The sequence below is a fragment of the Mastigoproctus giganteus genome, chromosome 7 (genome assembly GCF_048544385.1).
Source record: "Mastigoproctus giganteus isolate SK-2022 chromosome 7, ASM4854438v1, whole genome shotgun sequence".
NCBI classification, from domain to species: domain Eukaryota; kingdom Metazoa; phylum Arthropoda; class Arachnida; order Uropygi; family Thelyphonidae; genus Mastigoproctus; species Mastigoproctus giganteus.
Genome location: NC_143581.1, coordinates 59422635 through 59447937, shown reverse-complemented (window position 1 = coordinate 59447937; position 25303 = coordinate 59422635). Strand labels below are relative to the sequence as shown.

General features: G+C 35.9%; 1 protein-coding gene across 2 annotated transcripts in view; it reads right to left on the bottom strand.

Moving 5' to 3' along the window:
* Positions 1-3947: 3947 nt before the first annotated feature.
* The window catches only part of LOC150082934 (xaa-Arg dipeptidase-like), a 63708-nt gene continuing 42352 nt past the window's right edge, over positions 3948-25303 (bottom strand). For both annotated transcript variants that reach the window (XM_090376918.1, XM_090376919.1), the window contains exons 6-7: positions 13234-13476; positions 3948-4300 (exon numbers count right to left, since the gene is read on the bottom strand). In XM_090376918.1, the coding sequence (XP_090233044.1) occupies positions 3996-4300; positions 13234-13476 (548 nt within the window). In that variant the 3' untranslated portion in view covers positions 3948-3995. The remainder of the gene's footprint in view (positions 4301-13233; positions 13477-25303) is intronic.

The following is a 25303-nucleotide window of genomic DNA, read 5'->3' as shown; positions in this document are numbered from 1 at the left end:
TGTGTGGCCAATTCAGTCTAGCAAGGAGTACTCTGATTTTTGCTAATGCTGGAGTCCCATATTTGTGGATTAGGTTTTATTTCATGTAATGTATTATTGATTTGTTTTCTCCATGCCTGGGCCAATTTGTATTCACTTGCTCTTCTAATAATTGGTCTAAAGTCAGTGTAAGGAACTATCATTGTTTTGTTTAGTAATTGTGATTCTGACATTATTTGCTTTGACATTTCCTGCTATTCTAAAGTGTACTGGGATTCAACAAAGAGTTATTTCAGAGTGATTTTTTGACAGTGGTTGATTAGAATGGCTGAGATGGCACTTAGTATATATTAATTCTGAATCAGAATATATCAATGCAGAAAGTGATGATTGTTGACGTATTTTATTTAATGCAAGCTGGATAGGATATAATTCTACAGATAGTATGCTATACTTAACTGGACGAGACTTTGAAATTACATGTGATGGGAATACAGCTGCTGCACCTACTTGTGACTGGAACTTAGAACCATATGTATAGATTGAGTTTCCCAATGTGCTCTGAAGCATGATTAGCACAGAGCTGTTGGACGTTATCCAATGGAATGGTTATTTTTTGACCACTGAACAAAGTATGGATAAAGGCATTTGTATTTTCCTCAGTTTTGTTGAGATCAATTATTTGTTTATGTACCAATTCTTGATGGCATATCCCAATAGGACTAGGTTCATTTTGTTCAGTTTTTTTTTTTGGTATTACTATGGTTACCACAATTGACTGATGCCATATATCAGGGTAAACATTCTCTTAAAGATTCTGTTGTAAAGTTGCAGTAGTGTGGATATGAAGTTGGAGTTAAGGTAGTGAAGCATTATGTAATAAATGGCATCTGATCCAGCAGAACTATTTTGAGAATTTTGGAATTCCTGAAAAAAAACCATGTCAAATATCTCTAAAACAGTTGATCAATTACAAAATTAAGCAGCAACAAAGTTCTCATTAGAATTTCAAATGTTAGTCAGTGTTATTTTTTCCTCCCTCACATGAAAATTGTTATGTTTTCATTTCAACTTATTTTTGACATACATGCCAGAAAAGATTTGCCTCTATGGCTTAGGTAAACAAAACACTCATTTAGGACTCCATAATCTTGGGGGTCCAAGAACAATCATGGATAGAGACAAAAAAATTGCATTTTTCAAACTGAACACAAGATCAACTCCAATCCCATTTTATGACATGCTTTCTTTTTGGAGTGTTGTGTTCAGTTTTATTAATTTTTTCCCCATTATAGCTAATTATTGTAATTGACAATTTGTAATAAATATGCCTTTGATAAACAGGTAATAAAATAAATTAAGAAATATTAAATGAAGAAATTTTTATTTTTTAATTTTAAGAAATATTTATTTATAAAACATAGTAGGTTGGCTTTTATCCCTAGAATTGATTTACTATTTCTTTGTAATTACACTTCTTATTTATATATATATATATATATATCAAAAGCCAAATGCTCATAATATTAGGGCTAAAAAACAAAGCATGTCAAAATTATTATTTTAAAATTTTTTACTCATATTTTTCACTCAAATTTTTCATTCAAATAGGTTTCCTCAAATGTTTTCTCCCTACCCAAATTCAACAAAAGACAAGGCCTTGGGAAAACGTGATACTATAGTATCACATGTTTTCCATAAAACAACCATGTATGTTTAGGTCATATGCAGAGGATATTGCCACCCTTCAACACTTATGATGGCTGAATATGCAATAACTAAAAGAAAACCAACCATTTAAAATTCAACAATCAAAGCTGACAGACATTTACTGAAAACCAGTGGATTTCTATTTCAATACTTCCCTGAGGTATACATGTTTGTTTTGAGCTTATTTTCCCTTTGAAATGGGGGAAGGAGGAAGACAGATTAATTACGGAATACATAATTTTCAGAATTTTCACTTTACGTTATAAAATTCAAGTAATTAAGTAAAAGAAATACAGTACAACGAAGTGTTTATTATCAATTTAAAATCTGAGAACCTTTCATATTTTTGTTAAAAGCAAATCCATCCATACTGCATTTGTGGATATAACCACGAAATTTAAAAATAATAAAAATTCATTTGGCTTTTTGCTAATTAAAACAGAATTTAGTGAAAAACTGAAAGGGCAATCTAGAATTTCAATTAGTCATATTTTGAAAACTAATACAAAATGTATCATACATAAACATACTTCAGACTTATGGAATAGATGTATAAAGAGACACCAAACCTAGTTTCCTGGGAAGCCAGATTTTAACTCGTCCAGACAGGAAAGTATTCAGAAATTTGCTTCATGACACTGCAGGTTTGAAAATTCTGTCCTTGAAGCCCACAACACAACCATGCTGCAGAAACTAATATGGTTGTATTGCAGGTCTTCCAGAAGTTGGAGTGTAGTGGTTAGGTGTGTCTAAATATTGGTGGGAGACACTAAACAATTTAGTTTAATGCTATAAAAAGAATAGCTGCAGAATGTTTAACAAGTTTAGCTTAATAATTTAGAGTACAAAAAGCAATAAGACATGTTTCCAGGTCATCTTCCTGTGGCAAAAAAATTAACAAGTATAGTTAAGGACATTGTGGTTGTTTTCCATGAACATTAATTACTATATTTAATAAACACTCTTATACCATGTGAAATTAATATAATTTATTAAGCCACCAGGTAATTGATAGTTGGAACAAACTTCCATCTGTCATAGTGGAAGTTGACAACTTAAATTAGTTCAAGGCAGAACTAGACAAGCATTTGGAGCAAATGGATGGATGAAATGGGAAGGTTTTTTTTTTTGGCTGATGCTATATAAGCTTTCTTGCATCATATGCCTCTGCTAATGATAATGCTAAAGTGATGGGCATCAGTAAGATGCCTGAAACATTGCCTTAAATGTATAGTGGTTTCAGCTACAAGCTTAATAAGCTATGTTATTAATTTCATGTGGGATAAGAGTGGTTATTAAATATAGTAATATAGTAATCTTCATGAAATTAACAAGCCCCTGCTTCTTTTTGTAGAAGCTCATCAATTTCCTTGGTCAGGAATTAGATCTAGTCTGTTCTAACAGGGAAGAATCCCATCCCAATATTATTTCTTCAATCATTGACTAGTGCTCTTCCACAAGAAGCTGATTAGGAACTTTAAAAAAAAAAATTTTAACAAAGAAGACTGAGCAAACAGAGTGAAACATGACAGTTTTTGTATCTCAAATTATTTACCTAATTTAAAACATTCTAAATTCCACATACACAGTTGTTTTTTTCATAGCATTTAAGTTTTTATTTAATTTTATTGACATTGTGATGCATTGTTTATACGTGCATGTTGCCATACCCTTCAGATCAAACATGTAATGGTGGCTTAATCTATTTCACATATTCTGAAATATGTTTGTGCTTCCAATATACTTTCAGACATTTTTTTTTTAATTTTGTGTGATATGAGGTATACTTAGCAAGTCATAGCCACAGGGCAGTAGCATCTTAGCCATATGCCTAGTATCTAATTTTTATTAATTCTTAGATTCAAATTGTTTTTCTCTTCTTAAGAATTACAAAAATGTACTTTAATGAAGATGAGAAAGATGTATTAATACTTGTAATTACCACCTTATTTTCAAGATGATTAATTGTACTATTATTAATATGTAATAAAAAAACCTTGTATAAAACCAAAATAGAATATTATATAATGATGTAATTTTTGCATATAAAGGTAATAATTAAAAACATCTCTAAAACATTTTTAACAATGATATAGCACCCCTGAAGAGATATAAAAGCAGATAAAGATTCTCATTTTACATCTCTTATAAGACATATCTAAAAATATATATAGTATATAGAACATTTAAACACTTTACAAAAGTCAACTTAATACATAATATTAAAATATATTTTTTTAAAACTATATATTGCCCCATTCAGTTATTAACAAACAACTTTATGCCAACACATTCTTATGATGTTATTAAGAACAGGAAGGCAAACTGTCTGCTTCAGAATCTTCCTGAAATTGCTTTTTGATTTCTTCCAAAGTTGATGATGACTGCATAACTTTAAGGCAAGTCATAGCCATTGCCTTAGCTGCTATAATCGTGGGCAGCTGGGCTTTTTGTGATCCAGCAGCTTCTGTAAAGGCAGCAGAATGATTTGGAGCAGAAGTTCCAATAGCATAATTTGGATGTATGCTAGGAATTATATGTGAAACATCGCCCATATCACTGGATGCTACAAACTGAATGATATTTGGATTTCCATCAGAAAAGATAACACCTGCATGAAAGAAAGTATTACAAAACATGGTTACTTCATCAACCTAAAAACATTTAAGAAAGTGAATATAAATATCAAGGAAAGCAATTTAAAAGAGTATACTTAGGTGGTACTGCATTATAAATAAACAGCCTTATCGTTAAGAGAAGTGCTATTTGTACTGGTACACCAGGGTTACTCGTGATGCTGTCACAATTCGAGATCCCTGTTATTGTATGAGGGCTTTGTCTTTTCACAATTTATATATTCCATATATTGAAACTCATGAGTTACAAGTTATTTACAATACAGCCACAGGATATAAATGAGAGTAACAAACACTGAAAATTTACTGTGATGGAAATATACAGTGATTCAACATGTAATTTAAAGTACAATAAAGAAACTCAAGAAAGTTCTTTGTAATATTCATTTATTTGGCAGTTTATGCAGATGCCAGCATGTGTCAAATACCACTGTGCCAGTCAGAAAAGCATTTTGTGTGCTTCCATGACATATCTAACAAAGAGTAAAACTTGTGTGATAGGTAACATCATTTTTCAATTTTAAATATTTTATGTAATGCAGAATAGTATGCCTGATGGAGAATAAAATCTGGAAAGTTGATAACTATAGAAAAGGTATTCATGTGGGACAGCATCAAGCTGGTGTCCCACACTGAAGTCCAAATACAGTATGTCAAAACAGGTCTTTCATTGACAACCTCATAATAGCTTATCTGATTAATTATATGTGATTTCCTTTATTTCTCATATTATCTCATTCCTAACTGGAGGGGTTTGCATGAGCCCTTGTTAAAATTCTGGGGCTTATCCAAGACCTATTAAAAATTTTTTTTTGATTAAAATTTAGCAGGCTACTTTAACCAGGGCTCTTAGCTGATTATTTTTTGAGAGAGTCCCTTGTTAACAAATTGGCAGTAGGCCCAAGTACTTCTGTAATCATTAATTCAATAATCATAATTTTCCCTGTCAAAGAAATTAAATGTACAAGAGTGTAGTTAGCCATTTCACCATTTTAACCACCTTTGTGAACTGGAGAGACACTCATACATTGCAATTCTTCTGAGTCCAGATTAAGATGTACCCATTAAACAAATGATTCAGTTCCTTACTATTTTTTGCAAATATTTATTCAATCCCTCCTTAAATTTAGATAAACTTCCAGCCTCATTCAACAATTAATACTGGAAAATGCAAGGCCTTTTTCAGTATGGGAGTTTATTCAAAAAGGCACACTCTTTGACTAAAGGAAAATTTTCTGACATCCAGTCTACAATCATCTCTTCTCAATTTAAATTTATTCCCCCCCCATGTGCATCACTTGAGTAAGCATAAAAATTCCCCTCAGCATTTACTTTACTCAAATTTTATAAAGTCTTTTTTATAAGATCTTAAAAAAGGTATCCATACCAATCTTACTGCTCTTTCTGTACCTTTTCTAACAGGTCCACAATTTTCTGAAAATATGGCCTCCAAGCATGTATGCAATATTCAAGATGCAGTCACTGCTTTATGTAATGAAATAATCGTCTCTATCTCTAATAGCAAAGTTCTTATATATCACTGACAAAATCCCACAAGCAGTTCTAGCAGCCTGTCTACACCATTCAGAAAACTATTTCCTTTTCATTATCTACAATCTTCAGTTAGGTTGTACCCAAGTAGTATGTTACCCTAGGATTACTGTTACCCAGATGCAAGGCCTTGCATTTTCAAGTATTAAAACTCAACTGTTTCTCAGCCCATCCAAATTATTTAATTTTCTTGAACAAGCATACTCTGATTACACTAACTATCCTGCCCAACCTGTGTATCATCAAAAAACTTAGGCAGTAAACTTGAAATACCTACATTAATATCATTAATGAATATTAGAAACAATAAGGCCCAAGAACTGAACTCTGAGGGTATCCCACTCATAACATTAGTTCACAAAGAGCAGTGGCCATCTATAACTACTGTCCTGTACCACTTACTATTCCTTTATTCATAGTAGTGACTAGGCCTCAATGGTAGATTGCTCTAATTTATAAAACTGTTCATGTGGTACTGTATTAAAAGCTTTGCTGAAGCTAAGTAAATGATGACGGAATTATTCCTTCTAGCAAGAATAGAAGAAATAAAACAAGAAATAAACGTAAATGAAAATATTACATGGGATATTTTCACCAATGGCCCAACCTGCATACAGAAATAAAAGTACAGTAAAGGCATTTAGAATCCCCCACCATAGTTCATACACTTGCTTATTACTTTAGCAGTACAGTAATACCCCGACTTACGCGAACTCGGAGTTACGCGGTTCTTGATTTTTTCGTTTGGCAACGCTGCCGCCCACTATCTTCAAGGTCGTTTTTCATGTTATCGATATCCGGTGCGACGGCGGAGATTGAGAGCGAAAGATGAACAAAATTCAACTTTGCTGCTTTTATGTTTTTTATATCAGTGAAGGGGAAACACATTTCACCATAATAACGTAAAAACCAACACAATTCCAGCTATCGGTATAATCGCAAATGCAATTAGATCGAGTTTACTACCAGTTTATAACAGATTTCACTAGCAGAAACGCAACTGGATTTTTATTGTTTTATGGTAGTAACCCCTAGAAATGTGAGGTGTTAATAGTGTATCTCTGCCTTTATGGTGTTGTTTATTCAGTTGCTACATGCGCGCAGCTTTGTTTATGCGTATCAAGCGTGCTCCTCGTTTTGTAATTGTGCTTTATTCCCTAAAAATTAGTAAAATTAAAAGGTGTGAAAAGGAAGCGTCCTGGTGAAGACACTGCAGATTCAGAGAGAAAAAGAAAAGCAATTATCGATAAACAGAGGCGGACTGGATCAAAAATTCTTACCCGGGAAAATTTATAGTGGCCTCACACTATGGTTTATGGCCAAAATCACACTGGCCCACTGGGGTTTCCCTGGTAAGGCTTATGGCCAGTCCGCCTCTGTCGATAGAGAAAAAATATGAAATTGTGAAACGCTTTGAGCGAAATGAAAGACCATGTGATATTGCACGTGCTACAGGCCTAAATGAAGCAACGGCGAAAAGCACATGACAATTGCAAACTTGACAGGTTGAAAATTGAAAAGATCTCAATTGTAAAGGGCTTAAAAATTTTAGAAAACATAGACTCCAACGAAGAACACGTTATAGCTACAAAGCAAGGAATAAAAAAATTATTAGCTTGCTACGAAGAAATTCTGCGTGAAAAAAAGGAACGCGCTGTGTCGTCAGACGAATTTGTTAGATTTTATGAAGCCATCGACATCGAAATAACTTTTTAACGTGTCATTTGTTTTTTTAATACATATTTTGTATTAATATGTATAAAGAACTGCAATTTTATTAATATTTTTCTTCTAAACTAGTGTTTTTGTTAGTCCTTGGTCCCAATTAAGCAAAATTTATATGTATTTATATGCAAAGTTGTACCCCGACTTACGCGATTTTCGTCGGACCCACCTATCGCGTAACTTCGGGGTATTACTGTATATATTTATAGAGTATATGTTTTATTCTGAACAATATATATACCCTGTATGCACCATCCACCTACTGTCTTGAATATCAGTGGGAAAAGAGCAATCGGGGATGAAGTATTTCCCCCCCCCCCACCACCACAAAAGCAACTTTGGCCATATTGCACCTATCTATTAGTATTATGAGACAATGATGTTGCTTAATTATGATTTTTATATAACTGAAATATCCTATTGGTTTTAAATAAATAAATGTTTTCAATGTTAGAGTTATTGCCTATGATTTATGATAAAGTCAGGGAATCCTGAATATTCACAGGGAGATGGAAGGCTGTTTGTCATGCCATATTGCACTGTGGGTATTCTATAAGGAAATGTTTCACAGCAGGTCGATAAGATCGGTGGAGGCATTCTAGAGGTTTTGCTTTTATAAGTAGTGTGTGAGGTGAGTATGTCTAATGTGCAATCTTGTTAGAATGACTTCTTTGTACGGATTCTTACGGAAATTCAAATTACACAGCTCAAGTTCATTGTTTAGTTGATTTTTCCAGATTTGTGACCACTGAGTGTTGAGAGTCTGTTTAATGATAAGTCTGTAATCGGAATGTGGAACTTTATAAAGCATGAGGTTTGTATTTGTAAGATTCTTTGCTGCTCACACTCATTTCCATCAATACCTGCATGTCCTGAAATCGAACAGAAATTTACTTGCCTTCTTTTCCTTTTGAGCTTCATGGGATGAGATAGTGTCTGCCTTCATTGGAGAGCATGTATTACACTTAATGAAACTATGTATATGAGATGTTTCAGAAGAGGAGAGGTTTCAATGTATTTCAAGGCTATTAATATGGTAAACAACTCAGCAGAATAGATGCTGCATTCTTTGGGAGTAACTGAATGTGTGTGGAAGGACCACTGCATAGCAAGCATGCGGGTATCTGTTTACAGCCATATTTGAAGATATTCAGAGAACTGTGATGAGTAGGCTGCATGCATCTGTTTTATGTTGACATTTATTAGAGCGCTTTTTCACACTGTTGAAAATAAGTGTCACAGGTAGGAGTGAAAGTGTGCCATGATGGCTTCATTGTGCTATTTTCCTCATATGTTGTCAAAGCCTAGGGCCCATTTTGAAACTACACTGAGTGGACAGAAATCATAGGATACCTATCTAGTAATGGGTAGGCCCACCTTTTGCCTGGATAAGGGCAGTCACACGGTAACGCACTGAGTCCACTAGTTCACAAAAGCGTCTGAAAAGGTATTTCAATTAATACTTGCTGCACCGCTACCCATAATTCCATTACATTCCTGGGTGAAGGATCTAAGGCTCAAATGGATCCTTCCACATCATTCCAAAGATGCTCCACAGGGTTCATGTCTGGTGAATGGGAAGGCCATTCCATGGTGGTAATCCAATCATCCAAGGTCCAGTGCTGATGTTCTTTTGCGCAGTTGAGAAAAAGTCCTGTGTCATCATGTTAGCAATGGGACTCTGGTGGGGCTGCAGCTCCCATAAGCTATTGCGACTAATGATTACCTGATGGTCTTGGTGAAGATGTTTCTGGCACTTCCCCTCGTTGAAGTTGGCAGTGATTTGTGCCACTGTTGCTCTCCGGTTGGCTGAAACAATGTGAGACAGACGTTGATGGTCATGTTCATCCACCACTTTTCTCCGCCCACAGTGCTGTCCATGATGAGACGTTATTCCAGAAGTGGTGTATTCCCAATACATTCTTGATACTGTCGAATGGGGATAGTACAATTTCTGTACCACCTCTGCAATAGAGTGACCCGTGCATCAGGCACCCACCCACTGTTATCCCTCTTTCAAAGTCAGCTAACTAACAATATTTATCCATATTGACATTGAATTACTGTCTACATCAATGCAGTGTACCTATATACCTGCCAAGTGGTGGGTTCATCTACTAGCTAGAGAGGTGACAGCGTCGCATTGCCCAGGAACACCATGAATTCTGTCCTTTCTGTGTAGTTCATGTAGTCATATTCCAGCTGGTTTATTTACTGTGGGTTTGTTTCAGTAGAGTTTCTCCCATTGTGGATTGAAAAGATACTGCCAAGTAGGATGATGAGGAAGACTTTGGATTTTAATGGCATAGTTTAATAGCAGCTTTTGCCTCTGGAGCTATAGTGAAGGCCCATGGGCCTCTGCATATACGCTTTGTACAGGTAACGTTTTTGTATTCACCTAAGGAAATTCATAAGGCACCGTGATATATGGAGTCAAGCCATTTGATAACACTTGGCTTACACAAGCTATACCAGGGGTTCCACAGTCTGTCTTGATCTGATTAAAGCAGGGTATAAGTGAAGCAGCATGTACCAGTCAGCTCCCCACATTAGTGCAGAAAGAACTGTAAGAATATTTAGTTTTTTTAGGCAGGTGGGTTGGAGGCATTTGATATGTTCCAAAAAATTAAGCTTTTTATCAAGAAATAGGCCAAGGAAACATATGCTATTTGCTAGAGGTATCAGCTGATTTTCTAGTCTTATTTCTGGATCTGGGTGCATTTTTCGCTTTCTACAGAAATATATAGCCATTGTTTTTTGTTGTGACTTTCTGTATCCATTGTTTTTTTGTCCACAATTCTATTTTTTTAACTGCACTTTGTAATTGCCTTTCAATCATGCTCATGCTTTGTGAATGGCATGGAATGGTAACATCATCTGCACAAAGGAATGTTTCAACTCTGTTCAGTAAGTGTTTTGTAATAGAATTTATTTTGATTGCAAACAAAGTAGCCCTGAGAACTCTTTCTTCTTGAGTATATGTTTGTAATTTGTAACAGATTGTTTTGGTATTTCACTTGGAAGGTTCTGAGCATCAAAAATATTGTAGTATTAAGATTGGCAGGTGTCTTCACAAGCCACATTTATGGAGGTCATTCAGAATGCCATATCACCAGGTAGTGTCAAAGGTTTTTTATATATCGAGACTGATCATAATTAGATGCTCATTCCTTAGAAAAGTATTTTGAACATTTGCTTCTGCTTTTATCATGGAGCCTAGCAATGATCTATTTTTATGATCACTGCTGGTCTAATTAACTGTCCACCACAAAAGCACTGAAATAATTGTACATCATAAAGAACAACTATTATTAATTATAGTGAAGAACGGCGCCTCCGTAGCCAGGTGGGAAGGAGCACACGCTTCTTGATTAGACTGGGGTTCGAACCCATCACCACCAAATAAGGAGGATGCGGAAAGGTCAAGGGAATGACCACCGCATATTTCCCGAGCAATATGGCCTTAGTTGCTAATGCTCCTAAAAACCAAATAACAAACAAACAAACAGTGAAGAACCACTGCAAAACAGAAATTCTATTTTATAATGCACACTAGCACACCTGATTGCCAATTCATTAAAGAAAATAAACAGAAATTTGAAAATTTTTTTTTAAAATTACAATTTTACAATTTTTTTAAAATCAGTTTTACTAATTTTTGCATAAAGAAAAGATGCCAAAAAAACTGAGCATTTTGCAAAGCAACAGAGAAACTCTGTCATCAACCATTTTACGATGGTGGGATGGAGAAAGGGTCAAATCTAGTAAAAAAAAAAAAAAAAAAAAGTTCTCTGTTATAAATCCAGAGAGAGTTGGGAGCTATGACGTTAACTGATGACAATGCATTACTACAACTATAAAGAAATGGGTATCCAAATTTCATCGTGGCAGGCATGATGCAAGAATGAAGAAGCTTATGCACTGCATCCACAAATTTAGACACCTGATCTAAAGCATGTGGGATACTCTTAATGGAATATCTTTAGTGTTTTGAGGAAGAGTCAAAGAATTTTATCGTTACATTTGTAATGATGAACAAGACCTGGTTTCCTCACTCCTAAACTGAAAGGAAAGGAACAGCCTAAGCCAGTGTTTTTACAACCTTTTCTGAGTAACACAACACTTTGGAATGGATAAAGAAATTGGCAGACCAATTTATCCATTCTAAGTACATACATGCAAATTTTTAAATACAAACTTATTCTGTTTCACTTTAATTGTAAAAAAAAAAAAAAAAAAAAAAAAAAACTTTCATGATTGGAAGCAATCGCAAGAATTTGTTTTTAGTAAGATATATTAATTATATTTTCTCTCCTATGATGAAACGTTACTTATTCGAGGTAGTGCAATACCATGGCAATTCGTTGTAAAGGTATTCACAATATGAGATATACTTAATGATGCCAATTTATAACTACTTATGTAGTTGGCTATGTACAGAAATGATGCAAATGCACTAACTTGTACATTATATTTTCTCTTTATTTTGAAGTGCACCAAAATATCAAAATTGAATGTCCTTGTTTATATTATGGCATGACCATTGGTCAAAGGAGTTTACAATTAATTATTTTGACAATGAATATAATTATTAACCACATCTGGCAGTTACATAAGCATGAACCATAATTCACTCAAATGTGAATGTGCATTAGCACATTCTCATACTTGACCACTTAGCTACATAGATAAGAGCTAATTTTTGCTGAAATATTTCACAGAACATTTGGGCAATATTTGCAGGCTGTTGTTTGAAAACCACTGGAAGGGACAGATTTAACCTTTTTTAGAGGTATGAACTTTCATTTCCTATCCCCAAAAAAGGTTAAATCTGTTAATTTCAGCTGGCAGAGTGATAGCATCAAGCTTCAAGAATTCTGCAGATTTGCTCAGATTATCACAGGAATAATACTTTTTACTCTGGTACAATATCAAGGCTAACTGAAATGGAAGTCTCACAGAGGAGTGATCTCTCATCAACACAATCTGACAATACACTGACTGGTGGCTGCAGTGGATATCAATTCGTGATTGTGATATTTAAACTCCATGTTCTTCTTCCTGATTTTGCACAAAACTTATGTCTTCCTCCAAGTTGGAGGGGGGGGGGGAAATTGGCTAGAAGTCGTATTTGCCAAATTCAGGTATCAAAGCTGCTACCAGTGCCTTGAGGATGGGATTAAAAGCTTTGCAGAAACAGTGCAACAGAATTATACATCAAATCCATCATTAAAAGCATAAAGAACAACATGTACCCAAATCCATCAATATTACTATTACAGTTGATTGTAACAAGTAGAAAGTGAAGAACTATTATTCAAACTTATTGAACTTATCAAAGCCATCAACGGAAAGAACCATTAGCAATAAATACTGATATGATTATTATTACAAAAATTATCTTTTTTAACCTTTGACTTATTTTGCCAGACAGTTAGTCAAATAAAATTTATAGTACAATAAAACTTTGATTATTTTAATAGAGTTAAAGTTATATGGCCTATGAAACAAATTAGTAAATTGAGGACTATCTTGTCCTTCTAAGTACTTAGTGATGAGAGACTGTACACAGCATATGTGAAAAATTTATGAAATCCTATAAAAAAGTCAAAAGATGTTCTCTTATACAAACCTTGTTTCTCAGCATACATTCTATAAAGAGTAGCAAGTCCACGGTTGGTAAGCAGGGACTGGTAACCTTCAGATTCACTAAATGATACCTTGCAGCCAGTAGCCGTTGAAGCTGCATTTATGCAGTTATGAACTCTCTGACGAAGATCTTCAAGTTCCTTGTTGTTTGGAGCTCTGATGTATAAACTTAGTTCAGCTTCATCAGGAATAATGTTAGCAGCAACACCTCCTTTTGTTATAATTGCTAGGGAGAGAATGAATATATTCCTCTACAGTAGTGTTTAATTAACTGTGGAATACCTCAGAGGGTATACAGTCTCTCGTGATGAGAGATTGCATAGTCTCCATGAGCAAGTTTGATAAGAGCAGATGATACAGTTTAACAATATCTGATGTCACAATGAGGACCATCCTAACACTCACTCTGTTGCAAAAAATAGGCCAGTCCTTCCCATTAACATTATAATTTAGTAATAGTTATTTATCTTTATTTTCTACTGGCACTGCATGGGAAAGTTAATATATTATTTGGGAACTATATTATTTGGGAACTACTCATACTAATTTGAAAAACATTTGGATGAATCATTTGATGAGCAATGAATAATTTTTAAATTATGTGAAGTTAAAGAAGTTATTGTTAAAGAGTTTTTATTGTTTCGAAACTTTATTCGACAGACAACTTGAGTAGTTGAGACCCGCTAATTTTCGTAAAGTCAGACAAATGCTAATAATTTATTGTAATTTTCCTTGTAGTGGATTTTTTCCAAAAAGGATGGTATAGGCTATTTTTGGAATATTAAATTTTAGAAATATATATTTTAAGGCAGAAGAATTCTCTTACCTGGGGTTTTCTTCAGGAATGGCTGCATCCGGGTGAGGTGTAATTCGAAAGGTATTGAAATAGCATATATCTGGAAGGAGGTGAAGGAAAAAGCAAGCTTTTGTCCTAAATCCTTGCATGGGTAGTAATTATAGGCATAAAGGGAGATGTCCTGAAGCCTGATGGGGGCTGTTCGTTAACACCATCTTCAAAAGAGGGTGAATACAGGTCGTAGGCCGTCTTTTTTAGCCTGGGCATGTTCCATTGCCATATTTCAAAAGTGTGGTGGGGGTGTTGAGTAGTCGAAAGGAGGAGAAGTAGGGTACAAGAAAAATTTTCTCACCCCACTGTATTACACCTATAGTTTGGGAATTTGGAAATTGTAGATTTAGAACAGCTCACAGGTGTTTCTGAGAGGGAAAAAAAAAGGGGGTGAGAAAGGTTTAACTCGGAAATCCGGGTACCTGACTACCCGTTCCCATTACTAAAGGTCCTGGATTGGGGGGGGGGGGGTATGTTCTGTTATTAAAGTTAAACTTATAGGATATTTGTTTTTGGTCCCATTTTTCAGAGATTATTATTGGTCTATGTATGTTTGTTGATCTCATTGCTAGTGTCTCACTGGTTTCTAACTTAAATTTTGTGTTTTGTTTGTCAATTATTATCGTGTTTTCAAAGGAAGGGTAATGTCCTGTGTCTAAGTGGTGAGCTACCAATTCGGAACTATTTTTTTCCTGTTTGGTCTATTTTTTCTTTGTTATTTTTGGCTACTTTTAAACTACTTTTTTATGTTTTTGGATTCTTGTATGTAGCGATGTTCTTGTGCTGCCTATATATATGCAATCGCAATCCAGTGTGCAAGGAATTGCATAAACCATGTTTGTTTGAAATCTATTGTTTTTTTTTGTTGTTAGCTGAGCTTTTTAGGTATGTCCATAGTTTCTTGGAGCTGCCAAAGGCTAGGTTTATTCCGGAATCTTTGAAGATTTTTTCCAATGGTTGTTGGTATGTTTCAATATATGGGAACCCTATCCATTGTTTTTTTTAGTGCTTCTCGTTTTGGTTTTTTTTTTTTTTTCCGGCTGTATTTAAGGTGCCGTTTATGAGCCACGTTGGGTAACCGCGGTTGGAAAAATCTGTCCTTAAGTGTTTCGATATCCCGTTTGCATTCATCCTCTGTAGATAAATACCTGAAAGCATTGTTGAACTAGGCTATTAGGATTGATTTTTTGAGGGGGGGGAAGTAGCTGTCAAAATGTAAATAATTACCCTTATTTGTAGGTTTGTGGTATATTTTAGTGTTGATTTTGGTGGCATCACTTGTTAATGTTAAATTTAAGAAGTTAATCCTGTTGTTTTCTTCATTTTCAATTGTGAATTGTAGCCAATCATCTACATTATTCAACTCGTTGAAGATGGTATTATTATTATTAGCCATATGGTACAAGGAAGCCCGAAGCTTATGCTGAACCAGCCAAAAAAAAAAAAAAATATCCAGAGTTATCCCCTGAGAGAGAAAAGTAGAAAGGAATCACCAAGAAAGAGAAGAATGATGATATCCAGCTCAGGACCCTGGGTTTGCCAAGCCCCATACTCACCAGATGTGAGCCCCCGAAGTTATTTTATGGAGTCTGGCTTGCCTATAAGTAATCATCTACATACCTTCCACAAAATTTAAGGGATGGGGAAGAGCACTTGGAAATGATGTGGTTTTCTATTTCCAGGAGGTAAAATTCAGAGATTTTACCATCTATTCTAACAGTATATTTAGTAAGATTGTTATATCCGAAATATCTAATTTTGTTCTGTTTTTAAGAGTGGGATCATTACGTAACAAGTCTTCAGCGGCCTTCACAGCTTTTTCAGGGTACATTTGTGTATAGTGATTTTATATCGAAGGAATATAATTTGCCATCAGGTTCTAATTTTATATTTTTGATTGATGAAAATAGGTGTTCTGTGTTTTTTATGTGATATTTGGAATAATTCATTAGGGGTTTTAGTATGTCAACCATAAATTTTGCTAAGTTTGCTGTTGATGTATTTTTGAAGCTTACTATGGGCCTCAAATGGTCTGTCTGGTTTATGCAACTTGGTGACTCTGAATATGTATGGTGAACGTGTAGTGGGCTAAGAGATCTGTGTGCAAATTGCTTGTAATCTTTTCTTCACAGCATAATCTTTTTAGTTCTTTTTTGATTGATGGTGGGGATAGGATTTTTTCCTAGTTTCTGGTATGTGTTTGTATCTTGTAGGAGGTTTGTCAATTTGTTGTCATAATCAGATTTATTAATACTATTGAGTCACCTTTATCAGCCTTTTGAATGATGTTTTTATTTGTGGCTAATTTTTTGATGCACTGAAATTCCTCTTTTGAAAGGTTAGGAGTAAGGTTTGGTTTTTTGTTTATCACATTGTTTAATTAGTTTTTTTTTTTATTGCTATGGCTGTATAAGCCTGTTTGGGCTTTTATTACATATACATTGTATGGGGTCACGCTGTAATTGAGGCCTTTATAGAGAAGATTGTGTTCGTCTTTTGTTAAGTTATAGTTGGATACGAATTCATTGTTTGCGTAATTATGTGCATACCTACAGATTGTGGTCTCTGTGATTTTAAAAGTTCCATTTTTTCTCATGTCTTGTAGTATTTCAGTATGAAATTTTGAACACCCCCCACCATGCTTTTGAAATACGGCAATGGAATGTGCCCGTGTTATAAAAGACGACCTATGAGACATATTCACACTCATTTGAAGATGGTATTAACGAAAAGCACCCATCAGGCTTCAGGACATCATCTCCCTTTATACCTATAATTACTCCTCATGCAAGGATTTAGGACAAAAGCTTGCTTTTTCCTTTGCCCCCCTTCCAGATATATGCTATTTCAACACCTTTCGAATTACACCTCGCCCAGATGCAGCCTTTCCTGAAGAAAACCCCAGGTAAGAGAATTCTTCTGCTTTAAAATATATAATATTTCTAAAATTTAATATCCCAAAAATAGCCTATACCATCCTTTTTGGAAAAAAACCACAAAGTTTATTTTAAATCCATAATGAGATCGCAGATCCACTACAAGGAAAAATTACAATATAAATTATTAGCATTTATCCAAATTTACGAAAAATTAACAGGTCTCAACTACTCAAGTTGTCTGTCCAACTACTAATGCAAACTTGATCAACAGAATTACTGTATTGTGACATACTTTGCTGGAGAAGGGATCAATGAACCCTTCCCGCTCAAACCCCAGCAAGAGAATAGCTGCCTAGCACACTTACAGTATCCAAGGCTTAACTGAAACATCTTTAATGAACACTACCTAGCACTGTTACACATGAATTCAAATATCAGGGAAATGGAGATCAAAATAACTGATGATTAAATATGCAACTATATGTATTATTATTTTTTTCCTGGACACAGCCTAGGCTGAAAGAGGAAGCCACTTGTTCAACCTCCATGGGAACCAAAATTTCTGATCTACAGCCATCATGTTTTCTCTGGATAAAAGAACAGGCCATGCAAAGTGTGTTGGTTGAACTGTACAATATGGGAAGCAAGAAGATCATAGAAAAACTACACATAGAATATAATAAAATTAAAAAAAAATAGTAAAATTAAAATGATGTAACTAATTATAGATATATGGATACATTGAATGGAACATTAACTAGGTCTAGCTCCACTCAATATATCCCATCAATAATTAGCTGAGGCTATCTGTTTCTGTATGCCATTTGCAGTTTTTCTATGTTCAAATATACTGAGAATATATTATCAATTTAATTTAATTACTTTAATATACATTAAATTTAGCAGAAAACTGGTAGCTAGCCCGACAAATAGCAGTGAAAATGAATAATAAAAATAATGGAAGTGAATCAAGAATAACAAATGTGAGTTACCAACTATGTTTGAAAAGGAAAATTAAGGTGAAGAGGAATAAGGATAGTAATAGACCTCAATCTCCCTCGAATTGCTCTAATAGATTTTGAGGTATAAAAATTCAGAGTTAGCAAGCAGAAAGCAAAAGCATAGAAACAGCATATTATATAGATACTTGGGATTTACCAGGAGCGTAACTGCCCGACCTTTTAGTAAGGATCCTAGTAATATAGTATGTAGTGATATTTGATGTAAATTAGAAGAAATTTTAGAATACCTGTTGTTTCATAAATTCAATAATGATTAGAAAAATTACCTGATATATTAGAAGTTTAGGGTTGTTATATTAGGGACATGATTAATGGATATTCTTCAATTAGTGTAAGATAAGAAGTGGGGTCCCTCAAATATCAATTCTTTGACCTTCGTTGCTTTTGATTTTCATCAATGACACTGACAAAAGGATAGAGGGCATTATGTCAAATTTTGCAGATGATGTAATGATTGGCAGGGTAATCAATGACAAATGCCAAACAGTACATTTTCAAGATGACTTGGAGAGGCTTCAACAATGGTCAGAAAAGTGGTAGCTAAGTTTTAATGCAGCAAAATGCAAGGTCTTACATTTGGGAATAGCAACCCCAAAACACACTTGATGGAACTGAATTAAAAACTGCAGAGGAAGAAAGGGATCTGGGAGTTATGATACAAATGGATATGAAGTTGTTCAAGCAGTGTAGATAGTAGTAGTGGCAAGTGATGCAAGAAACAAAGTGTATGAGCTTATGCAGCATCAGCCAAAAAAAAAAAAAAAAAAATTCTCACAACCATTCCCTCTAAATGTTTGTCCAGTTCCTCCTTAAATTTATTTAACCTATCAACTTCCACAACAACAGATGGAAGTTTGTTCCCGCAATTAACCACCCGCTGGCTAAAGGCAAATTTCCGCACATCTATTCTACATCCGTCTTTCCTTAATTTGAAATCAGCATGCTCAACCCATTCAAGGCCTTATACACCTCAATCAGATCACTGCGCAGGTGCCTAGTCTCCAGCCATTACAATTTGCAGAACTTAGTAACTAAGTTCTGCTTAGGAACTAAGTAGAACTTCTCTTGGTAAGACATTCCCCTCACCAATCTTGTTGCCCTTCTCTATACATGCTCAAGCAAATCTACATCCTTCCTAAAATGAGGCCTCCAGACCTGTACACAGTACTCAAGGCATGGCCCGACCGTTGCCTTATACAGATGGACAATCACCTCCTTTTCCCTGCTAGCAAAATTCCTATATGTCATTGACAAAACCCCATGACCTGCCCTGGCAGCCTGTCTGCATTGCTCAGAAAACTTCATATCTGACTGCACAATTACTCCCAGGTCTTTTTCATTTTCACCTTAAGTGTAGTACCACACAGTTGGTACGTTTCTCTGGGGTTACTTCTACCCATATGCAGTACTTTGCATTTGTCAAGGTTAAACTTCAGTTGCCACTTCTCAGCCCATCTGCCCAAATTTTCTAGATTCTACTGCAGTGGCTCACTGCCATTACTGTCATTAACAACCCAGCCAACCTTTGTATCATCTGCAAACTTCGACACTAAGCCTGATATACCTTCATCAATATCATTGATATACAAAACAACAGTGGACCCAAAACCAAACCCTGTGGGACTCCACTAATAACATTAGTCCACGAAGAGCAGCACCCACTGATTACCACCCTCTGTCTTCTCCCACTCAACCATCCTTTTATCCATTGTAGCAATTTACCCTTAATACCATTCTGCTCCAATTTGTACAGTAGTCTTCCACGTGCAATAGTGTCAAAAGCTTTCCTGAAATTCAAGTATATGATATCAAAATTATTTTTTGCATCCAGTTCCTTTAACCACATCATAATACCTATCAAATTTTTCAGACAAGACTTTTCCTTAACAAACCCATGCTGTGTCTGAATTATTGCTGCAGTCTTGTCTAGATGATCCTGCAATGCATCTTTAACCAGTGACTCCATTATTTTACCCAGAACAGAAGTTAAACTAACTGGTCTGTAATTCCTTGTCACCCAAATAGGTGGCTAAGAAGGCCCATGGTGCCCTATTGATGATTATAGGGAGGTCATAATCCTACAGTATAAGGCAACTGTAAGAATGCACTTCAAATACCATGTCCAAGGCAGATCACTCTACCTGATGTATGCCGCAGTATTTTTCATCCCGAGTGTGACCTTTGGTGTGACAGTCAGGATGCATTACACAGATCGACAGCAGACAACATAAGTACCCTGATCAACTCTATACACAAATTTTACTCTGATTAACAAGAGCATGCAGGATAACTCTACTGCAGGATCTGACAGGAAAGCTTTCCCTTAATCTGCACTCTATATATGCTGGACTCCCCCACCACATCAGGAAAAACAAAGTCACTAAAATCTATACCAACATCAACGCAAATACCAAACAACAGAAACAGGGGATATTGAATTTACTGGAAGCACTTTGGCAAACTTATAGGACAATTGTCCTAAACGTGCCACTGCCAAAAACATTTTGTAATTCTGTGACCTTTGCTAACCATCAAAAATTTGGTTTACTCCAAAACTCCACGTTACTTTCTTTCTCACAGGGAAAAGCTCATTCAAACAGAAGCTGATGGACCTCACCTTGTTCAGGATGCCACCTGCCTATGTGGAGACATTGAGGACTGGCAACATCAGCGCCTCCGTAGCCAGGTGGGAAGGAGCAGCAGTGCGTAGCACATGCTTCTTGATTAGACCAGGGTTTGAGCCCGTCACCACCAAATACGGAGGATGCGGAAAGGTCAGGGAATGACTACTGCATATCCCCAGAGCAATATGGCCTTAGTTGCTAATGCTCCTTAAAAAAAAAAAAAAAACAAATAATTGGCAACATCTCCAGTCATACTACCCTGTTTACTTAGATCTGAGGATGTGGCTACTGACTGACCACCAGCTATCTTCTCTCCAACTGGAATGCACTGAGACAAAACAAGGCTTTCAAACATAGGTCACAGCCTCTTCAAATGGAGACAGAACTTTATGGTCAATTCCCAACCTCAGGCCTGTCACTGCATCTGCTGTGATCAGCTCACCTTCTGCACCTACTACTACTGACTAATCAATGGAGCATGAACCTTCCCCTACCCCACCTGGAGAACTCTGGCCTCCAAAGACTTCCTGTTTATCACACTCACTCTGCTCTCCATCTTCTGCAAACATTGCAGATGATGGCAACTATATCTGTAAAAGACCTTACTCCTCAATGAAGGAAACATTTGATGATGCTGGAACTTCTCCCAGCATGAGATCCTTGTACCCTTGGATATCATTGCTGACCATGGCAGGATCTTCTGCTCCAAGTATTTGTCTTGCCACCTAGAGCCTCACTCTACTGTTGTCATTGGCTAACCCAAAACTCCGTTGCCCTCTTAGCCATTAATTTCTCATAAGTAGCCATTGTGAACCTCAGTGCATGATACTATTATAGATTAACTTTTTCATCTCAGCATATGTGCATTTATGGCTTCCATAACTTCTGGATGAAAGAGGGGGCCACTTGTTCAACCACCCTGGGGATAACAATCTATCTTCTCTCCAACTGGAATGCACTGAGACAAAACAAGGCTTTCAAACATATGTCACAGCCTCTTCAAATGGAGACAGAACTTTATGGTCAATTCCCAACCTCAGGCCTGTCACTGCATCTGCTGTGATCAGCTCACCTTCTGCACCTACTACTACTGACTAATCAATGGAGCATGAACCTTCCCCTACCCCACCTGGAGAACTCTGGCCTCCAAAGACTTCCTGTTTATCACACTCACTCTGCTCTCCATCTTCTGCAAACATTGCAGATGATGGCAACTATATCTGTAAAAGACCTTACTCCTCAATGAAGGAAACATTTGATGATGCTGGAACTTCTCCCAGCATGAGATCCTTGTACCCTTGGATATCATTGCTGACCATGGCAGGATCTTCTGCTCCAAGTATTTGTCTTGCCACCTAGAGCCTCACTCTACTGTTGTCATTGGCTAACCCAAAACTCCGTTGCCCTCTTAGCCATTAATTTCTCATAAGTAGCCATTGTGAACCTCAGTGCATGATACTATTATAGATTAACTTTTTCATCTCAGCATCTGCCCCCCCCATGATAATTTCTTAATGGCATATGTGCATTTATGGCTTCCATAACTTCTGGATGAAAGAGGGGGCCACTTGTTCAACCACCCTGGGGATAACAATCTGGGAACCACACAACTGTCAACATTCCCTTGGATTAAAAATAATGCTATGCAAAGTGTAGTTTCACTAATAATTATGGGATCTGGGATGATCGCAGACAGGCAAACTTTCAAATTATATATTCAACATGTTAAAGTTGTTATTAATGAATTTACGACAAAGGCCTCAAGCTACAAGAACTATAAAACATTAGTATACAATAACGTTTTATAATTCTCACAGCAAGAGGATATTGCATTAAAACTGCTGCACCAACTTGCACATTATGGATATTTCTCATTGCCAGGAGCCATCACGTCATTCAATACTTCCCAACTGACAGGGCACCAACTAGTGCCAAAACCACTCTTTGCAGAATGGCATACATTTTAAATGAATAACAATATACTTCTTCACTGAGGCAGTGATTTTTATTTAAAGTGCATAAATCAATGCCTTACTCACACAATAAGTTGTTATAATGTAAATTTTTTTTCTGTATTTTTTATATATAAAAAAAGGCATGTTTTTTTAAAAAATTGTTTACATTATTCCATATTAGGAAGAGCTACTACAAATAACCAATGTTAGTTGAAGGGTAAGCACAAAAAACATTTTAGAAGCAAACATTGCACTAGAAATTTGCTAATACAGTAGAATCCCAGTTATATGAAGCAACTGGAATGAAGGAAAGTCTTTCATAGACTTTCCTTCATTCAATTTCTTTAATTTCAGATAACTGATTTTAAATGCAATCTACAAAAGCAAGGGGGTGGAAAAATACTGAGAGAAAATTACAGTAATTTGTACATGAAAAAGAAAACTGCATCAGCAGGTTGTAGATCATACTGGTTTTATCTAGAAGGAAAGCCACACAGTTAAAAAAAAAAAAAAAAAAGAGAGACTTACCACTGACACGTGCTTATTGATTTATCACCAGTTTTGCACTGCTGTTAAAATGTTCAAAGAATTATTAGGTAATTCAAACCATATGGAAAGAACACCTGTTTATGGAAAGTAATATTGAGGGACTGTGCAAATACAAATTTAAATAACATGCACCAGAAAAAAACCATGAAGAGTCCGCAAAAAAGTCAAGCAGGCTGGATCTATTCATGCCACTTCTATAACACCAACCAAACTGATATGATACATATACACTTAGTTTAAAAAAAAAAATGCCTACATATTAATTCATATTGAGGTAAACTTCTCTTATTCTTTTAAAAATGTTAATTATTACATAAATTTTTATTTTCAATAATTTATGTAATCACAAATTTGAGCATTTTTGCATTAGCATAGTAGTGAAAAATGAGTCCACAAAGCAAGCTCATACAGCATCAGCCAAAAAAAAAAAAAAAAAAAAAAACCCTTTTCCATTTTACCTATCTGTTCCTTCTTCCAATAGTTTGTCTAGTTCTTCCCTGAATTTCTTTAAACTATCAACTTCTACAACAGATGGAAGTTTTTTCCAAAAAACTTCTATCTGAAGGTAAAACTTCCATCAGAAGTTTTACCTTCAGATAGAAGTTTGTTGGAAAACTTCCATCAGAAGTTTTACCTTCAGCCAACAACCCATTGGTTGAAGGTAAAACTTCTGCACATCTATTCTGCAATCAGCCCTCAATTTGAATTTATGTCCCTCCATGTGCATAGTCTGAGAAAGAATCCCATCAGTACTGACCTTGTGCAATCCATACAAAGCCTTAACACCTCAATCAGATCACTCATAGGTACCTAGTCTCCAGATGTTGCAATTTGTAGAACTGAAACCTTCCCTGGTAAGAACACAACTTTGTTTTGCTCACCAATCTTGTTGCCATTTTCTGTACTTGTTCCAGCAGTTCTACCTCCTTCCTAGAATGAGACCTCTATGCAGTACTCAAGATGTGGCCTGACCATTTCCTTAAAAAATAGGATAATCAATTCCTTATCTCTGCTGGCAAAATTCCTGTATATCATTAACAAAACCCAATGAGCTTTCCTGGCAGCCTGTCAGTACTGCTCAGAGAACTTCATATCTGACTGCACAATTACCCCCAAGGTCTTTTTCATTTTCCACAACCCTGAGCGTAGTATTACACAGTCAGCACATTAATCTGAGGTTACTGCTACCCACATGTAGTACACTACATTTATCAAGGTTAAATTGTCCGGTCTGTGCTCGTTTACAGGAGCGACTGCTTGTACAGGGATGGGATATACTCAAATAGAAAGGGTGCAAGAACTTTTGGTGATGATATCAAGGCAGTGTTAGATGGTTGGTCAACTGCTAGCTTGGGGGATACAGATTAATAGTAGCAGGCAGAGGTGATTCTTGCACTGTTTCTATTGAAATGAGCAGCAGCTTTGAAAGCAAGGTGTTGAGGATTTTTAGAATTGCTGGGAATCATTGTGGAACAAGTAAATCACGGGCTGTGTTACAAGTAATACACAGGTTTGAACAGTAAGAAATAAATTCGACAAATTTCAAGTTTTGATCAAGACATCGAATGCAGACATTGTTGGGATTTCAGAAACGTGGTATCACTCAGATATAAGGGATGCAGAATTTGAATATGGGGAGTACAATGTATATAGAAAAGGCAGAGAGGATAGGAGAGTTATGCACTTAGTTAAAAAGCACAAAATCTAAGGCAGTGCATCCAGTTGACATGGCCAGTGCAATTTTGAATCAATTTGGTGTGACATAAGCACTGGGAAAACAAAAATGAGAGGAGTGTGTTATAGGCCTAATGATTCTGATGCAAGGGCGGGTTGTTCCGTGGTTGCAAGGGGTGCACAGCACCCGGAAGCCAACATTCAAGGGGTGCCTGAAAACCTGAAACTTTCAGACACATGAAAAAAATTTTAAGGGGGGGGGAAACAAATACCCCAGGAAAGCCCCTGCTTTGATGAATACAATGAACAGCTGTAAGGAGAAATAGTGGGCCAGTAAATCAGAATGTCTAATAATGGGGAATTTTAACTTTCCAGATATTGACTGGAACTTGTGGGTTTGTGACTCACAGACTAGCAAGACTTGTGGTTTTATTGACTGACTGTTTTTTTTTACAGCAACATGTTAGAGAGGCAACAAGGAATAATACTTTTAATCTGAATAT